This window comes from Cannabis sativa, chromosome 6 (assembly GCF_029168945.1).
Source record: "Cannabis sativa cultivar Pink pepper isolate KNU-18-1 chromosome 6, ASM2916894v1, whole genome shotgun sequence".
Classification (NCBI taxonomy): Eukaryota; Viridiplantae; Streptophyta; class Magnoliopsida; order Rosales; family Cannabaceae; genus Cannabis; species Cannabis sativa.
Window position 1 is genome coordinate 73,075,307 of NC_083606.1, and position 26,122 is coordinate 73,101,428.

At 31.3% G+C, this 26,122-nt stretch overlaps 4 protein-coding genes across 4 annotated transcripts; 2 read left to right on the plus strand and 2 right to left on the minus strand.

Moving 5' to 3' along the window:
- The first annotated feature begins 936 nt into the window (after positions 1-936).
- On the plus strand, positions 937-2,052 carry LOC133038939 (cellulose synthase-like protein E6). The gene is made up of 2 exons (XM_061117631.1): positions 937-1,255; positions 1,652-2,052. The coding sequence occupies exons 1-2, from the start codon at positions 1,004-1,006 to the stop codon at positions 1,793-1,795; spliced, it is 396 nt and encodes a 131-aa protein (XP_060973614.1). The 5' UTR covers positions 937-1,003; the 3' UTR covers positions 1,796-2,052.
- A 6,883-nt stretch (positions 2,053-8,935) lies between these two features.
- Positions 8,936-10,970, minus strand: LOC133039524 (agamous-like MADS-box protein AGL28). Its single transcript, XM_061118424.1, has one exon. The coding sequence runs from the start codon at positions 10,753-10,755 to the stop codon at positions 9,412-9,414; it is 1,344 nt and encodes a 447-aa protein (XP_060974407.1). The 5' UTR covers positions 10,756-10,970; the 3' UTR covers positions 8,936-9,411.
- A 5,875-nt stretch (positions 10,971-16,845) lies between these two features.
- On the minus strand, positions 16,846-21,300 carry LOC115725472 (cleavage and polyadenylation specificity factor subunit 3-I). The gene is made up of 6 exons (XM_030655005.2): positions 21,079-21,300; positions 20,405-20,583; positions 20,214-20,311; positions 19,842-19,887; positions 19,609-19,758; positions 16,846-18,713 (listed from the first exon to the last, which is right to left on the minus strand). Exons 2-6 carry the CDS (start codon positions 20,555-20,557, stop codon positions 17,079-17,081), a joined length of 2,082 nt encoding a protein of 693 aa, XP_030510865.1. The 5' UTR covers positions 20,558-20,583; positions 21,079-21,300; the 3' UTR covers positions 16,846-17,078.
- Positions 21,301-22,050: 750 nt separating this feature from the next.
- Positions 22,051-25,771, plus strand: LOC115725367 (uncharacterized). Its single transcript, XM_030654860.2, has 5 exons — positions 22,051-22,484; positions 22,793-24,261; positions 24,685-24,945; positions 25,075-25,194; positions 25,301-25,771. Exons 2-5 carry the CDS (start codon positions 23,074-23,076, stop codon positions 25,349-25,351), a joined length of 1,620 nt encoding a protein of 539 aa, XP_030510720.2. The 5' UTR covers positions 22,051-22,484; positions 22,793-23,073; the 3' UTR covers positions 25,352-25,771.
- The last annotated feature ends 351 nt before the right edge of the window (positions 25,772-26,122 follow it).

Consider the following 26,122-nt stretch of genomic DNA (forward strand, 5'->3'; position numbering starts at 1 on the left):
TTATTTAATATAATTGTTGTTTGTTTTCTATATATATTGAGATTCAAAGCTCTCTCACTATATGTTGGTATTTTTAATTAGAGTAAATAGTATGCCTTCCTCTAAGCTTTGACATAATAACATGTTGCTTGGTTGTAATGTATATAGAATACTATTACTTTACTATATAACTTATTGTTTCTATGCTTTTTCTTTCTCTATAATCTACATAGATTAGATATTATTTTTACCATGTTCAATTTCTTTCTTTTTTATTTTTTATTTAATTGTGTAATTTTACTGATTTTTCTAATAATTGAGAATAGTTATTTCTAATCATTTTACTGCATTTTATTCTTATTCATTTTATACACTAAACATTTTTTTTGACATCTTCTTCAGGTGAAGTGGAGTGAAGTTTCAACTCCCTAAAGATACACTTGATATTGTGTTGATGTCAATGACTGACATTAACTTTCCTTTTGATTTGTTTCTTCCAAAAAGAAATCTTTTTGGTCGTAGACATGCTTTTTGGATAGATTTTATGTATAATGATAGTGATGATAAAATTTAGTTCTTGTTTGTTATGTTTAGTGTATCTTTGTAGTTTAACATATTTGCATAAAGAAACATGTCATGGTATTTGATTTAAAGGAATGATGTTAGTGGGGATATTCTTTATTTTTGTGTACACATTAAGGTATATGCCATTCCCAACCAAAGAAGAAGAAGATGCAGTAGTCATCTTATTGGTTTGGATTGGATTGTTTCTGTCTGAGCTTTGGTTCACTCTTTATTGGCTTGTCACACTTGTGGTTCGATGGAATCCCGTATATCGTCACACTTTCAAAGACAGGCTAATTCACAAGTCAGCATATTATTATCCATATCTCTATCATGTATGTATAGTATATATTCTAATAGTAATATATAATTTGTAATTAAATAAACGGTATGGGGAGAAGGATTTGCCGGGGTGGACATATTTGTGTGCACAAATGACCCAAAAGCAGAGCCACCGTTGATGGTGGTGAACAAGGTGTTGTCAGTGATGGCTTATGACTACCCTCCACACAAGCTTAGCGTGTACCTTTCTGACGATGGTGCTTCGGAGTTGACATTTTATGCTCTGTTAGAGGCCTCTGAATTCTCAAAGAAATGGCTTCCTTTCTGTAACAAGTTCAAAATAGAACCCAGATCTCTTGAGGCTTATTTGACCAACAATGAAGCTTCTCAACCACTCGATGATCATCATGGTCAATGGACCTCCATCAAGGTATATTATATTTATATGTGAAGCAACTCTCCTCTTCTACATAGTGGTTTTATGGGTTTGCATTATACTATTCTATGTTGTGCAATTTTCATTGCCTTTAATTATTTTTATTGAAATTTCAATTTGTTAATCTTTGTACCATTTTTTTTTATGTTTTAAAAGATATATGGCTTTTTAAATTCTCATGTATTTTTAGAGTCAAGTTATAGTTCTCTCTGAGACATATTATAATAAATCTAATATGCACACTAATTAAAACAGAGATGCCTTTTGTCTTAATATCAAATCAAAACAAAACAGAGATACCTAATCAAAACAGCGAGTAGTTATATTTTTATTTGAAGATTAATTAGGTTATATGTGAAAAAAAATCATGTATTTTTTTCATTTTTATAGAGATTATATGAAGACATGAAGACAAGAATTAAAAGTGCTACAAAAGTTGGCAAAATTTCAGAAATGTTACGAAGAACACACAAGGGGTTTCTTGAGTGGGACTCGGTTTCAAGGCATTACCATTTACCTATTCATACATATTAATTAATATCCTACTACCATTATAATTCTGATGGTATTAATGCTCTACTTACTAAAAGTAGAAATTAGGATCTTGATCATTAAATCCTGTAAAAGTAACCATCTATGATTAAGGTTAAATAACAAGTAACTATATTATGTATGTAAGAATGCTCATTCCTTTCCCATGCATATATGCTTTGTACATATTATTATCGATGGAACATGGAAGAGATCCCAAGGCTGTGGACATTGATGGGCATGCTTTGCCAACTTTGGTATATTTGGCACGTGAAAAGAGACCCCAATACCACCACAACTTCAAAGTAGGGGCGATGAACTCAACCGGTTTTAAGCTTTTCTTTGGCTGAATACTTTTTTTATAGCTATCTAAGAAAGAAAACTTAAAAGCTAAGAGCATGTTTGGTATTGTTTTCTGTTTTTTGTTTTCAAAAAATTATTTTTAGAAATGAGAACAAAAAATAGTTTTTGAAGTTTTTAAAAATAAGTCATGTTTGATTAGTGTTTTTTAAAAACAATATTGACCAAAAGTGAATTGGTTTTTAAAACAGAAAATAACATTTTGTTGTTTTCAAAATTCTTGTTTTTTGTAACTTTGTTTTCTGAAAACTGTTTTTAAAAAACAATGCCAAACAAACCAAATTGTTTTCAAAAAATAGTTTTCTGTTTTTAAAAATAAAAAACAGTTTTTTAGTTATGATGCCAAACATGCACTAATCTTTTTGTGTCCTACTAGATAAGAGTATCGGCCCAAATCAGCAATGCTCTGATAATTCTCAACGTGGACTGTGACATGTATTCGAACTACTTAGAATCAGTGAGAGATGCAATGTACTTCTTTTTGGATAAAGAAAAGGGTCATGAGATTGCATATGTTCGGTTCAACAAGAATTTTGAGAATCTCACAGAGAATGATATTCTACGATTCAGCTTGAGACTTATAATGGAGGTAAATTTGCCCATAGCCAGAGATTTTTGAGCACCATTTTCTTTAATTTGATTTGATAAGACCAAACCAATGCATGTATATGATGATCCCAAGGTTGATCTTCGAGGATTTGACTCGAGGGCCTTGCTATATTGGCATCGGGTGCTTTCATAGAAGGGAATCTCTGTCTGGTAAGAAATACAATGAGGCAAGTAATAAAGTATACTCGAATGGAAAAGAAAGAATGAAGATAAGGGAATTAGTGCAGAAGATAAGCATTTTACTATGAGTTCAAAGTACAATCAATATACCATTCAAGCAGCTGAACCAATGGAAGAGTAGGGATAAGTTTCACTATACTCTTTTTAGTTTTTCAAATAATATTCCATATATTAAGACTTTTTTAATAATTTTTTCTTCTATTTTAAGATCGAATATTTTCTTTAATTTTAGTTACATAATGTTTGTTTTAAATTTTGCAAAACTTATATCTTGTTCCTCTAAATTCTCTATAAGTAAATAATAAGTATTATTTTGTTATGACTTAAATATACCCAATTATATTTTACTAATCAAATATGATAGCACACATATTACTTTAATAAAACAAATCATTCACATGATCATACATTTAGATACAATTTAAACAAAACAACAAAGAACTAAACTCTAAATAAGACTAATATTTACGTGCCTCGGCACGTAACTTCTAACTAGTATATATATATATATACATATATACCTAAAATAATATTTAATCTATATAATTATGAAGATAGCTCTTGAAATCAACTGTTGGTTCTTATGATCCATATCAAAGTTAAAAAAGCATAAACGGATTCGAGAAAAATAATATATATGTCTAATATGAACTATTATATCAAGGATCTTAACATAATATATATAGATTAAATATTTAGACTATATAATAGATAGAAAGACAATACTTCTTGTGCCTATCATAGAATCCTTGCTAACTTTTAGTATAATTAAGATCATCCAATCCAAACACTTTGCTGAAGAATTCACACTGCAATCTACCAAGCCAACATCAACACTCAAGATTAGAGTGGACTATTAGATTATTTATGATGAACAATTTATGTATTACAGTATAACTGAGATATGGTTGATCACAATCTCATACCACACTTGATAGCGTGTGGGCGTGTGAGACTAGGAGAGAGAGAGAGAGAGAGAGGGAGTGAATAATTCAATTCCTAATTTCTCTGCTTGTTATGCTCTCTTCTATTTTAGGTTGTTGGTTTATTCTAATATTATATATATATATAATGTTATACATAAATCCTTTTAAGTAATCCCTTAAAATAAAAAGAAAATATTTAATATCTTTTGAATTAAATAAATTATCCAATAATATATTTAATTTAATAATTAAAAGATAATTAATTAATTTCATTTGATTTATTTTAACTAATAAAATAATTAAAAAAAGTTAACATGGGCCTTTATATGTCATCCTACACGTGTGGGCCATATATATTTTAAGGTCCAAAATTGAATTTAATTTCAATTTTGTCATAAATAAAATTTATTATTTATTCTATCAATAAATAATAATTTATTAATTCTCATTAATCTCTTATTTCACAAGAATTAAAATAAATATTACTTTCTCTAAAATAATATATTTATCCATTTTAATATTATTTAAGAATAATATTATATTTAACTAATTAATATAATTTTATCTAATAAAACTAAGTAGTTAAATATTATTAATTATACAATTCATAATTGTCATAATTATTCAAAATAATAATTTCATAAATTACTTTTTTGCCCTTAAAAATTTATTTCTCATAGAAATTAATTCTCACTCAAATTTACTCATCAAATAAAACCTTCCCCTATACAGTATTGTATAGAGGTGACTCAGAGACCATGAACTTATATCTTGAAGCTCTAATAAACACATAATTATTATCGATCTCATTAATAGAATAACCTGGTTTATTAATTTTATTATTACTCCACTATAAATATAGAATTGCCCAATATACGTGGACCAGTCAAGAGGGGACACGTGGATCAAATTACTTAAGAAGAACTGCTAAGTCTTTGTATGACACCAGGGAGCATTATTCGCATGGGTCCCGGAAGATGTACCCGGAGTACAAGGCACTCCCGGAAGCGAGCATAGCTTGAAGGCACTCCGGGATGTGTCAGGTCTCTCCCGAGAAATCAAGTCGCATTTAATGCTGCATGGGAGGAAGCGTGTTGGGACTGTAACACGCAATAAAGTCTGACGGCACAACCCCCAAACGACGGCCACACGGTAATGATCATTTAAGTCTAGCGACGGCTCTTACTGCCGAAGAGTCACGTCAATCATAAGACAAAAAGGACATTCTCCATAAAAACCCTACAGCACCTAGGGATTTGACCATGCATCACCCATGGTATATTCATCGGAAATGCCCAACTTTATGGATACTTACAGACACATATGTAAGAACAATTCTAGGGATTACCCCACCAAAACACTATAAATACCCCCTCAAAGCTCATTTAATGGGGTCGGAGAATCTTGGTTGCTCAAGAGCAAAAAGAGAAAAAACTCACCAAGAACATTCTTTGTATTAAAGAGAGAAACATTCTCCCAAGTGTAAAATCTGTATTAAAGATATCCATTAATAGCAGTGGCTCGTGGACTAAGGCTCATTAACGCCCCAACCACGTAAAAAGTCTTCATCTCGCTTTCTTACAGCTCATCATTATAATCATACTTTACGAGTTGCCGAAAACCTCGGTCAACAGCACTCTTTGACAATATAAAATTATATTTACAGAATTCATACTTGTAGTCCATTGATATAATTAATATAAGTAGTTCACCCTCTAATTATTAGTTTATAATTAGAGTTGGTCAAAATTACAGTTTTACCCTTCTAATTATCTCTTGACTCCTTGTGTACCTTTAATCCAATGTGAATAATTAATATATAACTTATTATAGATTTAGATCCAACTGTTAGCACTCTCAAAATTAACACTATAAGAAAATTAATATTCGATCTGTTAAGAAAACTTGAATTCTACTATTGTATATAACATGTTCCCAACCACTCATGTTATTAAGCTCCCAAAACAGAAGTTGTAAGAATCATCTTCTTTGAGAAACTTTAACAAGTGAATCAAAGAACTCAATGAACACAAACAGAAGTTCATGTATACTCAAGATTCAGGCTAATCTACTAATAATTATCGTTGTGATATGAATAACTCTTTCATGGTAAACGACACGTTAATGAAATATATTTATTACATATCGGTCCAGTCATGTATAATTGAATTATACACAACACCTTCATTACATGTCTATCCATGATGTGAATCGTGATCCAAATCAAAATCACACACACTAAAAGTATAGTGTATAGTAAATCGTACTTAGCAGTTCCATATTAAAGATTTCATTTACTTTAATACAGTACTGACTTATTTTATTCATATCGTATAATCTTAATTCTCTTATACGTCCTTACAAGATTATACCTTCTCCATATGGATAAAGAATTTTTAGATATTTGTTAATTATAATCTTATAATTAATGTATTTTTTTAGGGATATATTATAATTAATGTATTATTTATCTTATAATTGTATTTCATATATTCTCTAATATACATTATCCATTAATTACTTTTTTTAAATCCCAACACCATGTTTTTGTTCCATCAATAAAGAGGATTTCGGTGGTATTCTAGAACTGGAGTAGAGTCATAGATTATATCAATCTATAAGACTTGAACCCTACAGTATATATCTTAGTGTTGATTGTATTATTTTATTCTTTTATCGTTTCTGATTTCAATACTCTATTCATCTATGTTTTAATCTTTGATTATCGTATGTGAATTTTCAACCTTAACATTACTAATTATTTGTTGTTTAAGTTTTAGTTGATTTAATTCTATACTTTAATTATAAATTTCCCACAGATATATCAACATTTATTATGTAAATTTAACTATTGGTATCTAATTGCAACAAAATCTTAACAAATTATATTATCAAAATATAAAGTTGGAAATTTAAACGAATGCGTTTAAACAGTTTTTATTTTTTAATTAGAAATGTAGAATATTTTTATTTTTTTAATTTTTAAAATCAAAATTAAATTTTGAAAATAAAAATAAATTAATTTAAATATATTTTTTAATCATATTATATTTATTACTTTATTTCATCAATATTTACTTTATTTTGAGGTGTTTTGTACACTAGATCCAGACTTTGACTTTGACCCCATACTCGCACTTAGGGGTGTGCAGAAAGTCATTCAATTCATTTACAACCGACCGATTTAATTCCAACTGATCAAGTAGAATCGGATATCCAATCATAATTGGATCAGATTAGATGTAAATTTTGAAAATCCAATCGGATTGGTATTTGGATGGGACATCCGATCCAATGGATAACCGAACAAACCGATCCAATTATCATCTAATGGTCATCCAATTATATTTATATATTTTTAAATACATTTATAATTTTATATATTTAATATATTTTATTTAAAAATATATATTAATTGATTCAATATACATTTAACACATAGATTAAAGAAAAAAAAAACTTAGATCTAAAATATTAATTTTTATCTTTTAAAATGCTAATAAAATTGTCAATGCGTATAATAAATTTTACTTTTTAGCGGTTTTATTATCATGAGATCATGAGAATTAGGTTGGATTAAACTAATATTTATTATGTATGTTGGATTATAAAGTTTTAAATTATATTTTTTTATATGTATTTTTTTAAGGAAATTAACTTAAATGGTAGCTAATATAAATTGGATGGATCCAATCCAATCCAATAAAAAACCAGTCAATGCATTCAATGGTTGAAACCGATCCAATCCAATACATCCATTGGATCGAATCGGATCAGATGACTCAATTCGATTGGATTTGGTCGGACGACAAAATTCAATATTCAATAAATAATTGGATTGGATCAGTTGAGTCCAAATCCATTGAATGTGATCCAACGAACACCCCTAGTCTGAGTCGCACCCACCCATATCCACACCCACAATGGGACCTTGACCCAACCTGGAGCACAAACCCTTGCCCCTAACACAATCCTCATACCTCTTCTCAACCCTAACTCGGGCCCCCATACCTCGGCCCTAACCCGGACCAACCCCCTAATTACCTTAGCCCCAACCCACTCTGGACTCTGTCCCCTAGCCCAAACTTCAGACTCGAAGATCGACTTGCAGTAGAACCCGAACCTTGGATATTCGACCCCAAACAAAAATAAAAGTTACGAAACATGTTTTTATTTTTTGCATTAAAAATAATAATTAAAAAAAGGAGTAGTTATCAAACACATTTTCATTTTTTGAAAAAAAAAAATTGTATTTTCATTTTTGTTGTTTAAAAAGTTCAAAAACAAAAATTTTACGGAATAACGCACCCTTATTTACAAATTTAATAAAATGCTATTCATGATTTTAATTATTTAAATAATAAATTTGTATATTTATACATATAATGATAGTAATCTTAATCTATATATATTGTTCATCAAAATATATATACATTTATTTATACATATTTATAGAGAGATTGATGATAATAATAATCTTAATCTTTGTATCTAATTATTATATAACTGATAGATCATTATCAAAATCTATTTATATATACAGATAGATAAATTTTGATCATAACTTGATATATATACTCAATGCCAACCCCATAAATATATAAATGCTATTATTACTTACAAGTTACAAGAGAGGTTTGATACGATAACATAGACTTACTAGCTTGATCGAGAACAATGAAATGGATTAGTGATAGTTATTACTGTGTTTTATTAATTAATTAATTGTCTAATTAAAAAACTAAATAATAAGATTACGAACAAAGATCGATTTAATTAAATACTATTATATATTAATATTATATTAATTAAAATGAATTTTAATTTATTGGTATTATTTGGTACCCAACTTATTATTTGTAATATGTATTCCAACACAAAAAATAAAATAAAAAAATTATTAATTTAGCAAAAGGAAAGTTTAAAACTGGAAAATATATAGCTGCAACATCTTTGTATGTATGTATAATAATCTATTTAAGAAAGATTGGCTCTAACTTTTTTATAATTTAACTGCAATTTTATACAATACAGAATTAATATTATTAAGGATATTAATAATATTCTATTTAAAAATTAATTAATTTGTTTTCTTAATATACATATAAATCTAGAAAGCAAGCAATTAATTAGATGTGCAAGCTGTGATCACTAATTACTTTAAAAACATTAGACTGTGATATTATATTAATTTTGATTAATTATATGTTAAATATTAATATATATGTCGGTTTCTTAATAGAAAATGCAATTTTTAATTTATATAAAATATAAATTATCTGAAATAATATTATTTACATGTAATAATCCACCAAAACCACTTTTCTCATAACTATTAAAACCCCCAATCTCTTCTTACAAATAACACTAAAAAAACATAATCAAGTACAACAAAAAAATAAAGACCAAAAGAAATTAATAATAATAATAATAATAATAATGACACCTTCTAAACAACATGAAACAAAATTAATAAAGACACCAAATATATGAGGTAGGGTTTGTGTGAGTGGCTGGTATACTTGAAATTAAAGACATTATTAATTAATTGAAAAATCCATGGTGACCACCATATCCAACATTAGTACCATTGTTGTTGTTGATCATGAACATATGACTATTCATCATTGCTTGAGAATTGTTGATTGGGTTTTGGAAAACCAATTGTGAAGATTGTGGCAAAGATTGAGGCAACATAGGCAACTCATGATGATGAATATTATTAGTAGGAGTTGATGATGGTGAAGATTTTGGCTGCATATGGTGATTGAAATGGTTGAAACTAGTAGTGTTTGGCTTCATTTGTGGAGGCATAGGAGAGAAATTGAAATGGTTGATATGATTGTTATGATTATTAATATTGTTGTTACCACCATCACTATTGGTAGGAGAAGATTTAAGTTGAATAGTATTGGGAGGAGGCATATTGATGGTTCTTCCAGCTTGATGAAGATTATGAGCCATATTGACATGTTTGACACTACCAACACCACCACCATTCATAGCTGCCTGCATCAAATGTGTTGCACTAAGAGAAGAAATATTAGCAACAACATCATTGTTATGGTTATGACTATCATTGTTGTTGTTGATGATGATGTTTTTGTTTTTATTGTTACAACAATGATAGTTATTATTAGGTTGTTGCTGTTGGGGGAGCATATTGGATACTCCTGATCCAGATCCAGATTTATTACCATTACTATTACCACCTCCAGTCACAGCACCATAAAATGATGGTGTGTTAACATTCATGCTATTAAAATTAGGTGGTAAGAGCGAGTTTGCATTAGAATTAGCAGTAGTCTGAATCAAGATTCGATCAGCTTGTTGTGTAGTAGCCCTTCTCAACAACTCCATAGCGGATTTGAGTTGTTCCAAATGCCTCATATCATTCAAAGCCTCAGTTGGAATTTCCCACCAATGGGTGGGAACTCGCGCCTTGCGTTCCTTCTTCAACTCAGAACCATGCTTCCTCTCAACATCTAACTGGCCCGAGACATGAGTCAGTTGTTGGTTGAGCTCGCGGACATTCGCATTCCTGTGAGCCTCAATGAGCTGCAGTGTCCCTGAGTTTGTTGCTTCAGATGTTGTACGGTAGTTTTGAGGGTTTAGAAATCGATCCACCACCAATTCGACACTTGGATGTCCAAATGAGAAAACCTTCCTTCCGGGAGAGAAGACTATTAGGGCTAACTCGACCCCACAAAGGGTGCAAAGCTCACTCGCCTTCTTGAAAAGCCCTGAACGGCGTTTTGAGAAGGTTACTTGGAGATTGCTCTCATTGTCCATCTTCACCATAGCCACCTTTTGCCTTCCTCTACTAATCCTCCTATTTGCATCATTGTTTTCATTGTTGTTGTTGATGTTATTGTTGTTCATCTCCATAGCAATGGCTGAAACCAAAGAAGAAAAATGAGAAAAAAGGAATGATATAATTAATTAATAATAACAATGTATATTACTATAGAGGCTCTTATGATTATTTGTGTGTGGAGATATGATATGGTATAGGGTGGTATTTATAGGAATTATTTAGGAAGGGTTTTGTGCTTCAATTTATTTATTTATTTTTATTATTATTATTATTGTAATATTGTTTTGATAAATATGTATTTATTTTGTGTAGTTACTACTTACTAGGTTTGGATTTTTGACAGATTCCCATTTGGTCATTTTCCTTTCCACTTTTTGATGGATTTTTTATTTTTTTTTATTTTTATTTTAACATATATGAAAGAAAATAATTATAGTCAAAAATTTATTGCTACCATATTGGTTTGTATATTCAGTTACAGAAATTTTCCAGTTCACATGTTTTGTACCAACATTGTATATGTCCATTTATAAAGATAATAGCTAAGATAAAATTGTTTTGAGAAATGATATTATTACCAATCCTTTCCTATAATGATTGAAATAAATTAATTAATTTTTTGTTACAATATAATATATATATACCATATAAATAAATTGGTGTAACTTAAGAAATCAATCACTTATTTGGGAGTTAAAAATAGCTGTGCATGCATATATATATCTAGTCATTTATTTATAACAGAATATATATAGATAATAACAAGAAAAATTTAGACAATTTATAGTTTAATTCTTATTAATTAATTAAATTAATGTATGTATGTGTATAGTTCAGAGAATATTTAGATAGTACGTATTTTATTTTTATTTGACATTAAATATTGTTCTTGAGTGCTTTTAAAGGTATGATGAGTATCATGACTCTGAAAGTGAATGGGGAGTGGAAAATAAATTAGTATATAGCTGTATTTTTCTCTAAATTAAAACCATATAGTATATATTGTATATTTATCACATTAATTAAAACTAATATATGTAAAATCTCAAATTTATATGACATAGAAAAATTTCATATATGTGGTAAGAAAAAATATTTGAAATATGAACTAGGAACTAAGTACTATATATATAAAAAAAGAAAAATGAAAATGCAATCTGAAGCTTTGATTTTCCTTATTTATTAGTAATTTCTCATTGATAAATTAAATATATATATAATCAAGCACAGATAAAGAAAAAATTGCCAACCCTAATTCTTTGTTAAGAAAAAAAAAAATTGGTGACTTAAAATATATTATTTGTATATATATCATCATTATTGATTCTTATTTTGGTTTTTTTTCTTCCATTTTTGATGGATTTTTATTCCATGTTTTTTTAACATATATGGATGCATTGGTTTTAGCCAAAATTTAATTTATTGCTTGTCTGTATATATATTTCACCTAGAAGAATTTTCCAGTTTATTGTTTTTGTCTATACACATTGTATGTATTTATACATATCTGTATATAAATGTATTTATTAATTGTATGGAAAATTCACTTGTACCAAGAAATATATATTACATATTTTCTATTCAGAAAATAAAATCAAATAAATTATTATTGCATATTTAGCCCTATATATAATGATTGAAATGGATTTTTTGTTATAACAATATGTAATTTAAGACATTAATCACTTATTTTAGGAGTTAAAAATATATATATAATTATATATATTCTCATTTATTTGTAACAAAAAAAAAATATGTACACATATATAACAATAGAATAATAAATAAACAGCAAGACAAATTCAGGAAATTAATAGTTTTTGGGTTATATTACAATTAACTAAATTATTAATGTATGATATTATATATTTAAAGACAAAATCTATATAGTATTTTGTTTTTATTTGATAATAATATCATGTTCTCGACTGTTTCGATAAGTTGTCTTCTAAGTAAAAAATAAATTAATATAACTGTAAATTTCTCTAAATTATTAAAGCCAGATAGCTATATATATTGTATAAATATTATTACTGAAACTGACGTGTATATATATATATAGATAGATATGTAAAAATTCTCACTATGAGGAAACAGGTTAATTAATTAATTAAATTAAGTTAATTTTGGTTTTTAAAGAATATGCACCCAAATATGAAACAATATAACATCACATCTACTATTGTTATATCGTAAATTACAACTGGTTTTTCTACAATTTATTCCAAAAATATTAATTATCCTTATATTGTAACATATTATAAATATATATTGTAATAGGAAACGTGTATGTACATATCATGTATGTACTACATTTGACTATAAAAAACCAACATATTATATATATATATATATACATATTAATAAATTGTATATATATTTACTTTATATGACTTTTTTACAAGGGAATTTTCTTTTACCGGGCAACTTATAAAATGTACATTTTACATAATATAATCATAACAAAAAAAAATTACATTTTGAGTTCGAGTGTGTTATCATATCTTTTATATAGTTTGTTTAATAAATTGATGTTATATATTGAGAATTAGTTTTCGGTGAGAAATTATATTCTTACTTAAAAAAAAATTGATGTTATATGGGGTTAATATGTATTTTTTTTTTTTTAGGGATAATATTATGCTATCATAAATTGAAAGTGTGAGTCACACTACAAAAAAATAGTTATTTTTAGTGACAACTTTTTAGTCACAACAAAATATTACTTGTCACTAAAACATAATATTTTGTTACAGATTGTCATTAATTTAGTTTTAGTTATAATAAATATTGTGACTAAAAACACATTTAGTTACAACAAATTATAATTTTTGTAACTAATACTTTTAGCCACAGATCTTTTAGTTACAACATAAGAATGATATTTTATAATTAATCGCAATTTTTTTACTTTTCACAAATTTTGTTGTGACTAAAACTAAAAGTAAAAAATTTTGTAGTGTCATTTATAATAGTAGAGTATATAGGCGGAGGAATAATCTCTAACCAAGAGGCGCAATTTTTATCTAACTCTAGAGCATACGGAGCTAAGCCTTGAGTAGCCATATTGGTACTACGTTTGACATGAGTAATAGTAACTCTAGAGAAAAAGAATAAAAGACTAGAAATATCTACAATTAAATCATGAAAAGATGAAATTTTAAAAGAAGGTACATTCAAAGCATATTCAAAACCACCAACACATCTGTCTTTATTTGTGCAATTGGCAACTGCAACTGGAGAACCTAAATTCAACTGTGAAAGATGGCCTTAGCCCCCATCTCATTCGATTCAAAGTTGTCAGTGGTCGACTTTGAAAGAGCAGCCATTACAAAGCCACGAGCATCTTGAATAATAACACCAATACCAATTATATTCTTGTTAGCATCTAAAGCAGCATCTACATTCAATTTATAGTCTCCCAGATTTGGTGGCTGCCACGACAATTGAGATGTTGACGGTGGAGTAATATTCGGAGTTGCAATAGCAGCAGATTGAACTTGAGTTCGGAAAAATTAGAATGTTGTAAATAAATTGCAGCAAAGTCAGCAAGCTGTCTAGCTGACTTAGCATGTCCTCCATGTATTACATAGTTCATCTCAGTCCAAATACACAAAAGAGTACATATGGTGAGTTCCATTTCAACATTGGTGTAAAAAGTAAAAAGATGAACAAGATAGTTTAGAATGATTCCAATCTAAAACTACGCCAAACGGAACGAGCATACTTACATCCAAATATGGCATGTCCTATTGACTCCCAAGCCACATGATAGACCGAGCATATTGCATAAGTGATAACCCTCCTTCTTACTAGATTTGTAGCCATGGGCAGAGCATCATGAACAATACGCCAAACAAAAGTTTTAGGTTTTTTTTTTGGCAAATTGAGAGACTAGAAATAGTTCCACCATGATGAAGATGAAGATGAAGTAGATGAGATTTCAACATCCGCAATAGAATCAGCCAAGCGAGAGCCTGATTTAACTGTGTAGTGACTCGAGTTGTGTGATGATGATAATTAAGAATATCCATATTGAGAAAGAAACTCAAAGGCAAAGTCAGAATCCTTTCCACATTCAATGGGAAAAAAATTGTTGCAACAGAGAAATATTCCATCAACACTCCTCTACAATCAAATTTGTTGCCACACCATTAACAAGCCCAACATAACAAAGTGGGAGGAAAGAAGTGTGGCCCAAAATTCATGGATCGAAACCACACCTAACTGATCTCCCTTCCCCAATTTTCCACTTTGAACCAATTTTCAACAACTCACGACCCCACATAATCCCTTTCCAAGTCATAGATGGAGAGTGCCCAACTTGCTAAGAAGAGAGTTCAAATTTTACAATATTCTCCAAGCTTGCTTTGCCAATAAAGCTTGATTAAAATGCACAAAAGATCAAAATTCCATACCACTTGAAGCTTTGGTTTTACAAAGTAAATTCTATTTGCGCCAGTGTATCTTAGTTCCAATTTCATTGGATCCCCACAAAAAATTAGATATCATGGATTCAAGTTGTTTACAAAATGTCGCAGGAAATTGGAAGCAACTCATGGTATATGAATAGATTGCACCATAACTTTTAAAAGCACTTTCTTACCCCCTGCATCTTCTAACTCCAAGTATGCATAAGACACCAAATCCTTTCTTTGATCCCAATAAAAATTTTATTTTTAAACCTTTCGGAGTAGATGACAAACCAAGGTACGTCTCATGATACTCACATATTGGCATTGCAAGCTGTCTATGGAAGAATATTGGTGTCGCTTAAGTTGTGTTGGGTGCGAAAGACATAATAAATTTATTAGGATTGAGAACTTGACCTGAAGCACAATGGTAAGTATCTACCACCGTCTTAATGGCAAGACGAGTTTTCATTTGTTTGACAGAATAGAAGGTTGTCACTTGCAAAGAACAAGTGAGAAATCGAAGCAACCCATCTAGTAATAGATAAACCGTAAACCATTCAGGTTTCCAGCATGCTCCTCATGTTGGAGAAGCCGTGAGAACCCCTCAAAGTAAATAAAGAACAAATAAGGAGAGAGATGGCAGCTTTGACGAAGACCCCTTGTGGGAAGCAAAGAACCAATAATCTTTCAAAAGAAAAGAGAAACTATTTGTTGTCAAGTAAGCCAAAATTAATGAATTTCAATTTTCATCAAACTCCATTTTTCTCATAACTATTTTGAGAAAACTCCATTCCACACGATCAAAAGATTTGCTCATATCTAACTTTAAAGTTGCAATGCCATTCGGGTCCTTATCTGTATGATAACCATACTAGTCATCATTTATAGGTAGTGATGGAAATTCGACCCGCGGGAACGGGCACCCACAGATACCCACTCTAAATGGGGTGAGATTACCCGCCTTAATGGGTAATCGGGTGGGGGTAGGGTGTAATTTTATGTACCTAATCAAATTTATACTTTTGCAAATTAGATTAGATTGAATTTTAGTTATTATGCAGATTGGATTGGATTCAAAATATAAAATATGTACTTAGTGCAAATCGGATGCACTATGAAAAAAATAGTATGAATTGAATCGAATGAACACTCCTACTACCTGTTACCCGAATTGAATATAGCCAATAAGCCATCGAAGGTTCCTCTAGCTATCTTGGCTACCCAAACCAAATTGATCAATGCCAAACCAATTCAGCAAGTATTGATACAGTGGTTCTTGAGCTCACTTGAGGATGCTACTTAGGAAGATTTGATATCTCGCCTTGAGGAGAAGGTGGTTATTGAGGATGGGAGTAATGTTAGCAAATCTCATGAGAAAGACTCAATTCCAATTCACCCAAAGTTGGTGGACCAAAAGATAAGAAAGTAGTTAGAGAATTCAGCTCAACACCAAGAGGGGGAAGGGCTATTCACCCAAAACAATGTTGTTATTCATCATGCCAAGTCCTATCGATCTAATCTAAAAAGAAATCAAATTATATATATGAACCAATAACCATGTCAAGAAAGGCAAGATAGGATAACTATACTTCATGCTCTAACAACTTCTCTATACATGAATAACATTCACATGAACATCACAAACAGATCAGAAAAAATAAAAAACTGTAAAGAATTTAAGTAATGATTTGGTATAATTAAAAATGATAATTAACATTCAAAATAACATATAAAGTAGTCAAGAAGTTGTAAAGAGAACACTAGAACAGTGGCAATAATATTTGAAGTTTTGTACTAATGTAGGCATACACATATTCAATTAACTTTACCCATAAAAAACCAAAAAATTTGGATACAAGTAAAAGAAAAACTCTTATGGTTAAAAAGTATTATGAGAAGTGAAGAGTCCCTAAAACTGACCTCTTTCTTTCTTTCTATTGAGGGATTACAGTTACATACAAACTACAGCATTGAGGAGGCTAAGAAGCAGTGAGAGGGATTGGCTTGACCGCGTTTTGAATTCGGCGGAATGCTGTCCTTACTCTTTCCTTAAGACCCTCGTTTTCACTTTCAACGTCCCCGCTCAGTTTATCGAGCTGCGCCACATTTCCGTCAACAGTAATAACTAATTTCCCATTCTCTCCAAGCTTAACATCTCCAAAGAGTGACACCAGAAGTGCATAAATTACCTTTTCCGCCTTCTTCTCATTGTCTTCCTCGATTTTGGTATCCTCTGACTCAACAACGACTTTGGGGACTTCTCGGTTGATACTCAAAACCAGGGCGACAATGGAGTCCGATACCATGTCGCTAATGGGATCTGAAGCCCAATGTAGCGAAATGTGATTCTCAGATTCCTGCTTCACTGTAACTCGGTCATGTACCCGAAGCGTTGGCACGCCAGATTCTTCATCTGTTGAAGACTCTACACCTTCATATATCTGCTTTAGCCTGTGCTTTATTATGCTGAAAACATTCGAATATGGAATAGTTATCCTTTGAGTAACATTCGCGGTTGCTAGCTGCGAGAAGACGTGAAGATCATCCGGAGCCATTATCTGATAACTGAAGCCTTTCTTTACCAGTAAACCACTGACAACTTCACCAGCTTCCGGGGTCTTCTCAGCTAGCTTACCAATAGCTTTAGCCATTTTCTGAGAGTTGAAATACATTTCAACAGATTGACAATTCTTTGGGGTGAGGATTTTAGTGTTACGGTCCATAAATTGAGTCACGAGCTTTTGTTTGAGCCTCCCCATTTCGTTAGCTTCACCGTGAACAAGAATTATGTTAGGAGGCCTCAATTCTTCCAAGAATGCACTTGTTTGGGCAGAGTCTGCATGAGCAGAGAATGAGATGTAGTGGACTTGCATGTTGAGAGGAGCACTTAAGCCATTCATGAGAGTGACTTCTTTCGGCTCGTTAATAATTGTTTTCGCTAGAGTCCCTTCAACGACATAACCTGGAAGAACACAAGAGTTTTTCTTATCAGAGCACCACATATCAAAGAGTTGCCTTGATAACCCACTTTGAAGCCCACCAGGGCTCGCCATTACCACCGATGGACCCACATCCTTAAAATTCTCAATGCTCTTTAATGGAGATATGTGCTTGAAGATGAAAGGATTCGACTTTGCATTTCGGATCCTATCGTTCATTGAAAGAGTGTATGTCTCGTAAACAGACAAACAACGCTTTGCAAGTGGAGAAGCATAGTATATCGGTATGCTCTGTAGCTCGGGATGATTAGACCAATACTCATCGAGAATGAGGAGGAGCTCTTGGGCACGACCAAGGGCAAACACAGGAATCAGAACACGACCACCCTGAGAAACGGTCGAGTGTATAACGTCGGTGAACCTCTTCTCCCGAATACTCCGAGGTTGATGATGCTGGACTCCATAAGTGGACTCAATTATGCATACATCAGGAGAGAACTGTGGGGTCTCTGCAGCACGAAGATGTCGATCTTCTTCACGTGAATAATCTCCAGTGTAGAGAACTCTGACACCAGCAATGTCAACCATAAACATAGCAGCCCCAAGGACATGACCAGCTGTGTAGCACCAAAATCTAATACCATTTACCTCAACTGTTTGATGGAAATCAATAACCTGAAATTGAAATAAACTGTAAGTATACAATCATTGGAACAATTTTATACTTGATCTCCAACAAAAAGTAAAATAAACTAAGGTACTTATGGATTTACGAGGCCTACTATAGTATGTATACAAGCTTAAAAAATTACAGTTGAATAAAATGGGATAAAAAGAGATAAGCTTCAATCAATACGTTTTTTGATACAATGATTGAACTCGAACCACCTGAGCTAGCCTCAAGTGGCCTTTCATCAATATGGTAGGTAATAGGGACCCAACCCAAGTGTCAAATTTTGAGTGTGAAAGATTTCTAGCAAAGTGAGTTAAATTTTGATATTAAAGAGTGCAGGTATTTTACTTAAAGGGGGTCTAAGCGACTTTCTAGAAACATTGTGTGTATATTTGAATAGTGAAAGAGTAATTGAAAGGGGAAAATTCATTGTACTGAGAGCTGTTGCTCTTGGGGAGAGGGGTGGTCTCTCAAACACCACCAGGTTATATATAAATGTATTGTTATACAGAAAAAGTTTATTTGTTCAACTCTTCTATTATGTGTTCACTGTTCAGGTAGTTTGTGAGTGAATTTATTTGGGTCCTAACATCAAATCATAAGCACAATTACCAATGAAAAAAGTGTAACACCACTTCATAAGGGAATAATTTGTTAGAAGACAAGCACAAAGAAGAATGAAAGAGGAACAACATTTTTCAGATAATGCTAAGAAAACTACACATTAAAAGACTAAATCAAATTTAAGAAGAATGTGATAAAGACATCAAAAGTATGAATGAAAATGATAAAACTGAAATAACATGCAAAAAAATATCATCAATCAAGTAAGGTGGACAAAATCACATGTTTAAAATTTAACAAGAAAAATTTAAAATCTAAAAGAAAACAACACACCTCAATTTTATCCATGGAGCGATTTATGTCTTGTTCATTAAACAACATATCTTCAACAGAAACTTTGCTCACTTTGATGTAATCTGTTAAAAGCAACTTGTAGATAGCTTTTGTAGCATAAGTCATGAAAACCCGGCCTTTGAATGTGGTCTAACAAATATTAAACATATAATTAGTTTTCATGTAAACCAAGATGAGAAGCCACATAAAACTTACAGGGAAAAAATAAATACCTTTTCCAGAAAGTAAGGTAGAGATGCAGCATGATCCAAGTGAAAACTGCAAAAATCAAGTATAAGACTCTAAATAATTGACGAAATTCTATCATGAATGATAAAATTCAACCCCTTTAACAGAGTGAATAAGAAATATACATTGCTCAATGTTTCAACAAAACCAAAGTAAAAGAAATTTGTTGAACACTTATCATCCCTCCCCCTATTATAAATATATACATATGAAGAAAAAATGAAAAAGAAGAAACAATCTCATACAACTTGAAAGTCCAAATTTTGTTTTTCCAGCTAGCAGTTGAAGCAATATTTGACTTAAAAATTTAATCCATATGTAATTCTTAATGAAGATATAATAAAAGAATTACATACTGAGTGATGAGAAGAACATCAACTGTTGAAGGATCAATCTCATCAAAATATGGCAAAGCAGCCATACCTGAGTAGGCAGGATGAATCCCACAATCGAACTACATTCACCAGAAGACAACCCAACATAAGAAATAAAATCAATAGTTTATATATATATATATATATAAAGTCCATTATATTATTGGGCATACCAATACAGTCTTCCCTTTGTAAGTCATGTAAACACAAGAGCGGCCAACTTCATTACCCGCTCCTAAAGGGATTACAATAAGTTTATCTTCTTCCCTAGCTGAAAATGAATCTCTTCGCTTAAGAGAAGCCGGTTGCATCGTTGTTGAAGTCATCTTATAAAAGCTATATCTCCACAACCCTTTGTATCAAATTACATAACAAATGAATAGTAGCGTTATAAGTTCCATGTATGACAAAATAATCCCAAAACATGAATAAATATGCATATTTTCTTATTTTTCTTAGTCAGCCATTAGAGCAAAACCCTAATAATTACACAAACACAAGAATCTTGAACGAAACCAGTCTCATTTTATTCTATTTTAGCTAGAGAATGAATGTAAGTTCTTTTAAAGAAGAAGGCCATCCATAACTGACTGACTGACAGAGAAAGCTTTCCATTGGAGCTCTACAGAACAGAAGCAGTAATGAGACTGAAAACGGTGTAAAAGAGAGGAAGAAGACGAGATTAAGAATACTCTAGTCATTCAATACTCTATCATATGAATATATGATTAAGAAAATTGAGTTTATTAACAAGCTTTGTTTCAAACACAAACTCAACTATATCATCCTTGCTCAAAAAGATATGCCAGTGATTACAAGCTGAATTCAAAAGTCGAAAAAATCTTACCTGGATGACGAATGCGAACAAGACAGCAGAGAGAGACGAAAAGCGAGGAGGTAACTCCGGCGAACCAGCGACCAGCAAAGAGAGAGAGAGAGGAGGTTCAAAGCTCAAAGTGTAGAACTTTCTTCAATGGCTGAGTTCATTCGTAGAGAGAAGAGAGGGAAAGATCGGAGCCTGGGTGAGGCTGTGCTGGTAGCTCTGTTACTTAGGTTTTGGGTGGGCTCATGACTGGACTATGGGCCTCACTGTCTAAAGCCCAAACTGAAAAAACCTTTTTTTTTGGAATTATTTTAAAAATACACAAAAAAAATTGTAATTTAGTAACTACTTATAAATATTTATCAAAATAATATCACTCTTAATTATGTGATCTTAATTACTTACATATCTTGTTGTTTGTAATTTTAATCATTATTCAAATATTATATGTAATGATATGATATTTTTTTATATGTATATTTATAAAGTAATTTTATTTTCGATCTACATCATGACATTTAAATGTATAAGTTTATCAATCATTACTATAAATGTACTAAAAAAATCATATACATTATAAATGGTTAATATTAAGAGTAATTTACAGTATAAATACTTAAGTTTAATTTTTATTTATAAATAATTATTTAAGTTTAATTTTTAACACTAATAATAAATAAAATATATTTCTAAAAAGTATTTGTCCGTTAAATATCAAATCATTATCTACGTGTTATTTTTTATTGGTATATCTAAACTATTTTTTAAAAAATAAAATAAAAATTTCATGATTTAGACTAATCAAAAATTACCACATAATAATTTATTAACACTTAAAAATTAAATTTAGATAAATTTAAATATTAATTATGTCAGAAATTATTCTAAATTAATATAATTGTCAAAGCAAGTCATCATCATGTGACTCAACTAATGAGATAGATAACCACATGCATTAATGCTATAATTGCCACGTTATGAAAATACAAGGGCAAAAGCGTCATAAAATTTTAATTTTATATATTTTTCTGGACAAAATAATTTCATATTAATCAAGTTACAGTTTTTTGTCTGAAACTTAAAACATAATTATCCATTTTTGTTCTCAAATTCACCAAAAAAAAAAAAAAAAAATCCATGTACGGTGCCTTCTCCGGCGAAGAAGCTATGGTTTCGTTCTCAAATTCATTCAAAAATCCTAAATTCTCTATATTCCCTCACTCCAGTTGGTTCTTCCGGCAAAATTTAAGTTTATTCCCCAAATTCCATCAAAAAACCCTAAATTAATTTTCTTCCGGTGTACCAGTTGGGTCCTTCGCCTGAGATATTGTTGCTTTCTCAAATTCTCACAAAAGCCCTCAATTATCGATCTTCTGCTGCTCAATTTGGGTTCTCCGCCCAACCCCACTTCGCCGGTTTATTGGCATCAGGTAATTTTGTTGGGTACTTATTTTTTCATTTCTGTATATGTTTTGATTAGAAATTTTAGTTAATGTAGAAATGAGTTAAGATTCTTGTGCGTATGTAGGAAAATTGAAGTTTAATATTGTTGAATTTATTTCTTAAAGCAATTATAAGATAATCTTTGTTTTCAAGATTATGAACTTCTTTTTGCTTGTAAACCAATTTAGAAAAAATTCAGTAGATTACGGTGAATTTGGTTGGATTTTGCTAGGTTGCAGTTCATTCATCATATGTTGGACTTTATTGACTAATAGTGTCCAAAATTCTATTTTAGGGTGTATTGGAAGTTCTTGTGAAATTGAACCCTTTAGGGTTGGTGAATTGGGTCTTTGATCAAGAAGTTTGATAGGAGTTGGTATTCAAGAGTTTCAATTAAGACATTTGACAGACTTGAGTGTTTATAAGAACTTTCTCTGGTTGTGAATGATGGATTGTTGATTATGTCGACTTGTGATAACTTTTTTTGTTTTCAACATCCGAATTTGAAGTTCAACCTTGGATAGAGTTAGAGGAATAAAGGGATTTGAATATATATTTTTTGGCGGGAAATTTTGCATGGCAGGAAAGGGTGTGTTAAGTTTTCCAAGATCTAATGCTTTGGAAGTTCCTAAGGTGTGTAATCTGAAGGACCAAGCGAAAAGAACAATTCTTCGTAATGTGAGATCGCAAGGGCACACGTATGTTGAACTTCGTGAAGATGGAAAGAAGTTCATTTTCTTCTGTACTTTGTGTTTAGCTCCTTGTCACAGTGATTCGGTACTGTTTGATCACTTGAAGGGTAATCTTCATAATGAGAGGTTGTCTACTGCTAAGGCTACTCTCTTGAGACCAAACCCGTGGCCGTTTAATGATGGTGTTGTTTTCTTTGATAATTCAATCGAGAAAGGAGAACAGATGACAATTACAAATGGAAATGGAAACCAAAATCGGTTGTTGGAGTCTCAAGACAATGGGGACAGTCTAGCTATAGTTAGTTATGATGAAAATACAGAAAACCTTGCTAATAAGAAATCTAGGAATGATCAATTTGTACATCAAAATGAGGATCTAGATTATGCAGTCATTGATTCAGATGTTAACTTGAATTCCTCTTCAGAGAATCTGACTGAATCTGGGGATAATTGTGCAGTTTCAATCCCTTGTGTTCGAGTTGGAAATGAAATTACAAATGTAAAAGTGAGGGAAGTGGGTTACGGACTAGTTGCTGCAAGATTTCAGGAGACGGGTAGCATGTCAGAGGAGCTAACCAGGATATGGTGCGAGTGGTTGGGAAAAAATAATATAGTGAACGAGGGTTCATTCATTGTTCCTGAGCATGACTTTGCTATTGTTACCTTTAGTTATAACAATTTAAATTTAGGTAGAATGGGTTTTCTTGATGAGGTAAGAGCATTGCTCTGCTCGAGTCCGTCATCTGAAAGTCAAAATGCTGAAGGCAGTAAAAAAAGGAAATCATTTTCTGACCCTGAGGATGTTAGTGATAATGTGAGTAATCATTATGATTCAGGCGGGGAAGATTCTTCAGCTTCTGCAGTATCAAGTTTAATGTTAGATGATCAGCTTCTGCAAACTAGATTTATTTCTAACAAGGCTGTAAGGCGAGAATTGAGGCGACAACGACGCTTAGCTTCTGAAAGAATGTGTGATATTTGCCAACATAAGATGCTTCCTGGAAAAGATGTAGCAACACTCATGAATGTGAAGACTGGAAGGCTTGCTTGCAGTAGTCGAAACGTGAATGGGGTAAGTCTACTTACCAAACAACTCATATATGTTTCTTTCTAGTCATCACTATAATTACTTCTTCTACTATGCATTTGTTATTACTGGTAGGATCTGTTGAGTCTGTTTGGAGCTTGGATTTCATTGAGAGAAAGAACATAAACCATTTTCTTGTGATTAGACTTGATAAAACATGAGGGATAAACATTGTGGAAGGAAAATGTAATGTGTTTTGGGAGTTTTTAGAATCACCACACATTGATGGGAAAGATACATATTTCAACAGGAAATTTTATGGTTCTTTAGGAAAATAGCTTCCTCATTCTTTCAACTTTTCATTTGCCCTTAACTTTTTTATATCACCAAAATCTAGGTCTCAAGTGGAGCCGAGTTTTTTTCAAAGTCAGCTATTTTCTTATTTTGGTTTGACTTATATGCATGCAGGCCTTCCATTTATTTCATACTTCCTGCCTCATACATTGGGTTCTTCTATGTGAACTTGAAATGCTCACAAATCAGCCAGATAGTGTAAAAGTTAAACGGAGATCTCGGAGAAAAACTGCAGCTAAGAACAACGAAATACAAAACGATGGTGATATGAAAGCTCTAAGGCCTCAAATTCATTCTGTATTCTGTCCGGAGTGCCAGGGGACTGGAGCGCTCATCGATAACCATGATGAGAAACCAACAGTTCCTCTTTCAAAGGTTTGTAGTTTGTACACCTTCCATCTATTAATATCCGCCTTACACTGATATAAATAATCAAAAGCCGAAAATCTAGGTGGGAAAGAATTTTTTTTGTTTGACCCTTAAGATGATGATCTTTACTTTCAGATGTTCAAGTACAAGATAAAAGTGAGCGATGCACGCCGAGCATGGATGAAGAGTCCTGAAGTGTTGAAAAATTGCTCAACAGGGTTTCATTTCCCATCACAATCCGAAGAAAAGCTACAGGTCTTTCTCAATATTCTTAGCAATATTTCCTTTCGAAATGAAAGCTAGTGCTAGTAGTACTCATTGTTATTTATACTTCTTCTTCCTCTTCTCTTGATCATCATAGGAAAAGGTGAAACAACTGAAGTTGCTGCGTTTCTATGGAGCTCATTACTAGAGTAATCGAAACTGTATAAGCTATTGTGGATAAGTAAGTACAATGAGATATTGTAGATATACCTGTTGAGTGTTACTGTTGTCTAGTCTAACACAGGTGTACATGCTGACATCATCATCATCATCATCATCATCATCTGCATTGTAAATTGAATTTAACATCTACAACTCTTTCCAATGCATATATGTGTATTTTATAATTGTGCATTCTTTCTCTTTTACTTTACACTTTGTTATTTGTTATGTGAGCTATTTGATTATTTTGGTAGTTAAAAAAAATAGCATAGATACAGACTCTGGTGTACATGTATGTATCTATCAAAGACAAGTTTGCTTATCATTTGGGGGAAGAAGAAAATATGAAGACTACTTGCTTTTCCTTCTTTTTCATTCACAATAAATAATCAGTAACTTTGATTTATTTTTCATTGGAATAAGTTTTGCTTTCACATGTAAAGAGTTTATATTTGTGTGGTAAACATATTGTCTGTGATTTGTATAGCTTTCAAATACACAATCCAATCTCAAATTTCAAACCTACTTTAAAGATTATAAATTTGCTATTAATATTAATAAGGTGGTCCAAAACCAAAACCCTTTTCACCCAACTTTAAGAAAGTTGATGACTTTAGTCATTCCCTTCTCACTTATTCTGTCATATAATTAAAGCTGGTAAAAATGTAACACATCACTCTTGGCTGGACCATTATTCCATGATACAATGGTTGTTCTCTAATAATAGTAAGAATATTATTATTATCACACAAAATGT

What these genes read in the sequence shown, in the direction of transcription:
- LOC115725472 (XM_030655005.2), bottom strand. Translation starts at nt 20,557, where the DNA reads ATGACTTCAACAACGATGCAACCGGCTTCTCTTAAGCGAAGAGATTCA. An exon ending in GATGTTCTTCTCATCACTCA is followed by an intron (nt 19,888 to 20,213) that starts GTATGTAATTCT and finishes TGATTTTTGCAG; the next exon opens with TTTTCACTTGGATCATGCTG. An exon ending in TACCTTACTTTCTGGAAAAG is followed by an intron (nt 19,759 to 19,841) that starts GTATTTATTTTT and finishes AATATTTGTTAG; the next exon opens with ACCACATTCAAAGGCCGGGT.
- LOC115725367 (XM_030654860.2), top strand. Translation starts at nt 23,074, where the DNA reads ATGGCAGGAAAGGGTGTGTTAAGTTTTCCAAGATCTAATGCTTTGGAA. An exon ending in GTAGTCGAAACGTGAATGGG is followed by an intron (nt 24,262 to 24,684) that starts GTAAGTCTACTT and finishes ATATGCATGCAG; the next exon opens with GCCTTCCATTTATTTCATAC. An exon ending in CAACAGTTCCTCTTTCAAAG is followed by an intron (nt 24,946 to 25,074) that starts GTTTGTAGTTTG and finishes CTTTACTTTCAG; the next exon opens with ATGTTCAAGTACAAGATAAA.
- LOC133038939 (XM_061117631.1), top strand. Translation starts at nt 1,004, where the DNA reads ATGGTGGTGAACAAGGTGTTGTCAGTGATGGCTTATGACTACCCTCCA. An exon ending in GTCAATGGACCTCCATCAAG is followed by an intron (nt 1,256 to 1,651) that starts GTATATTATATT and finishes TCATTTTTATAG; the next exon opens with AGATTATATGAAGACATGAA.
- LOC133039524 (XM_061118424.1), bottom strand. Translation starts at nt 10,755, where the DNA reads ATGGAGATGAACAACAATAACATCAACAACAACAATGAAAACAATGAT.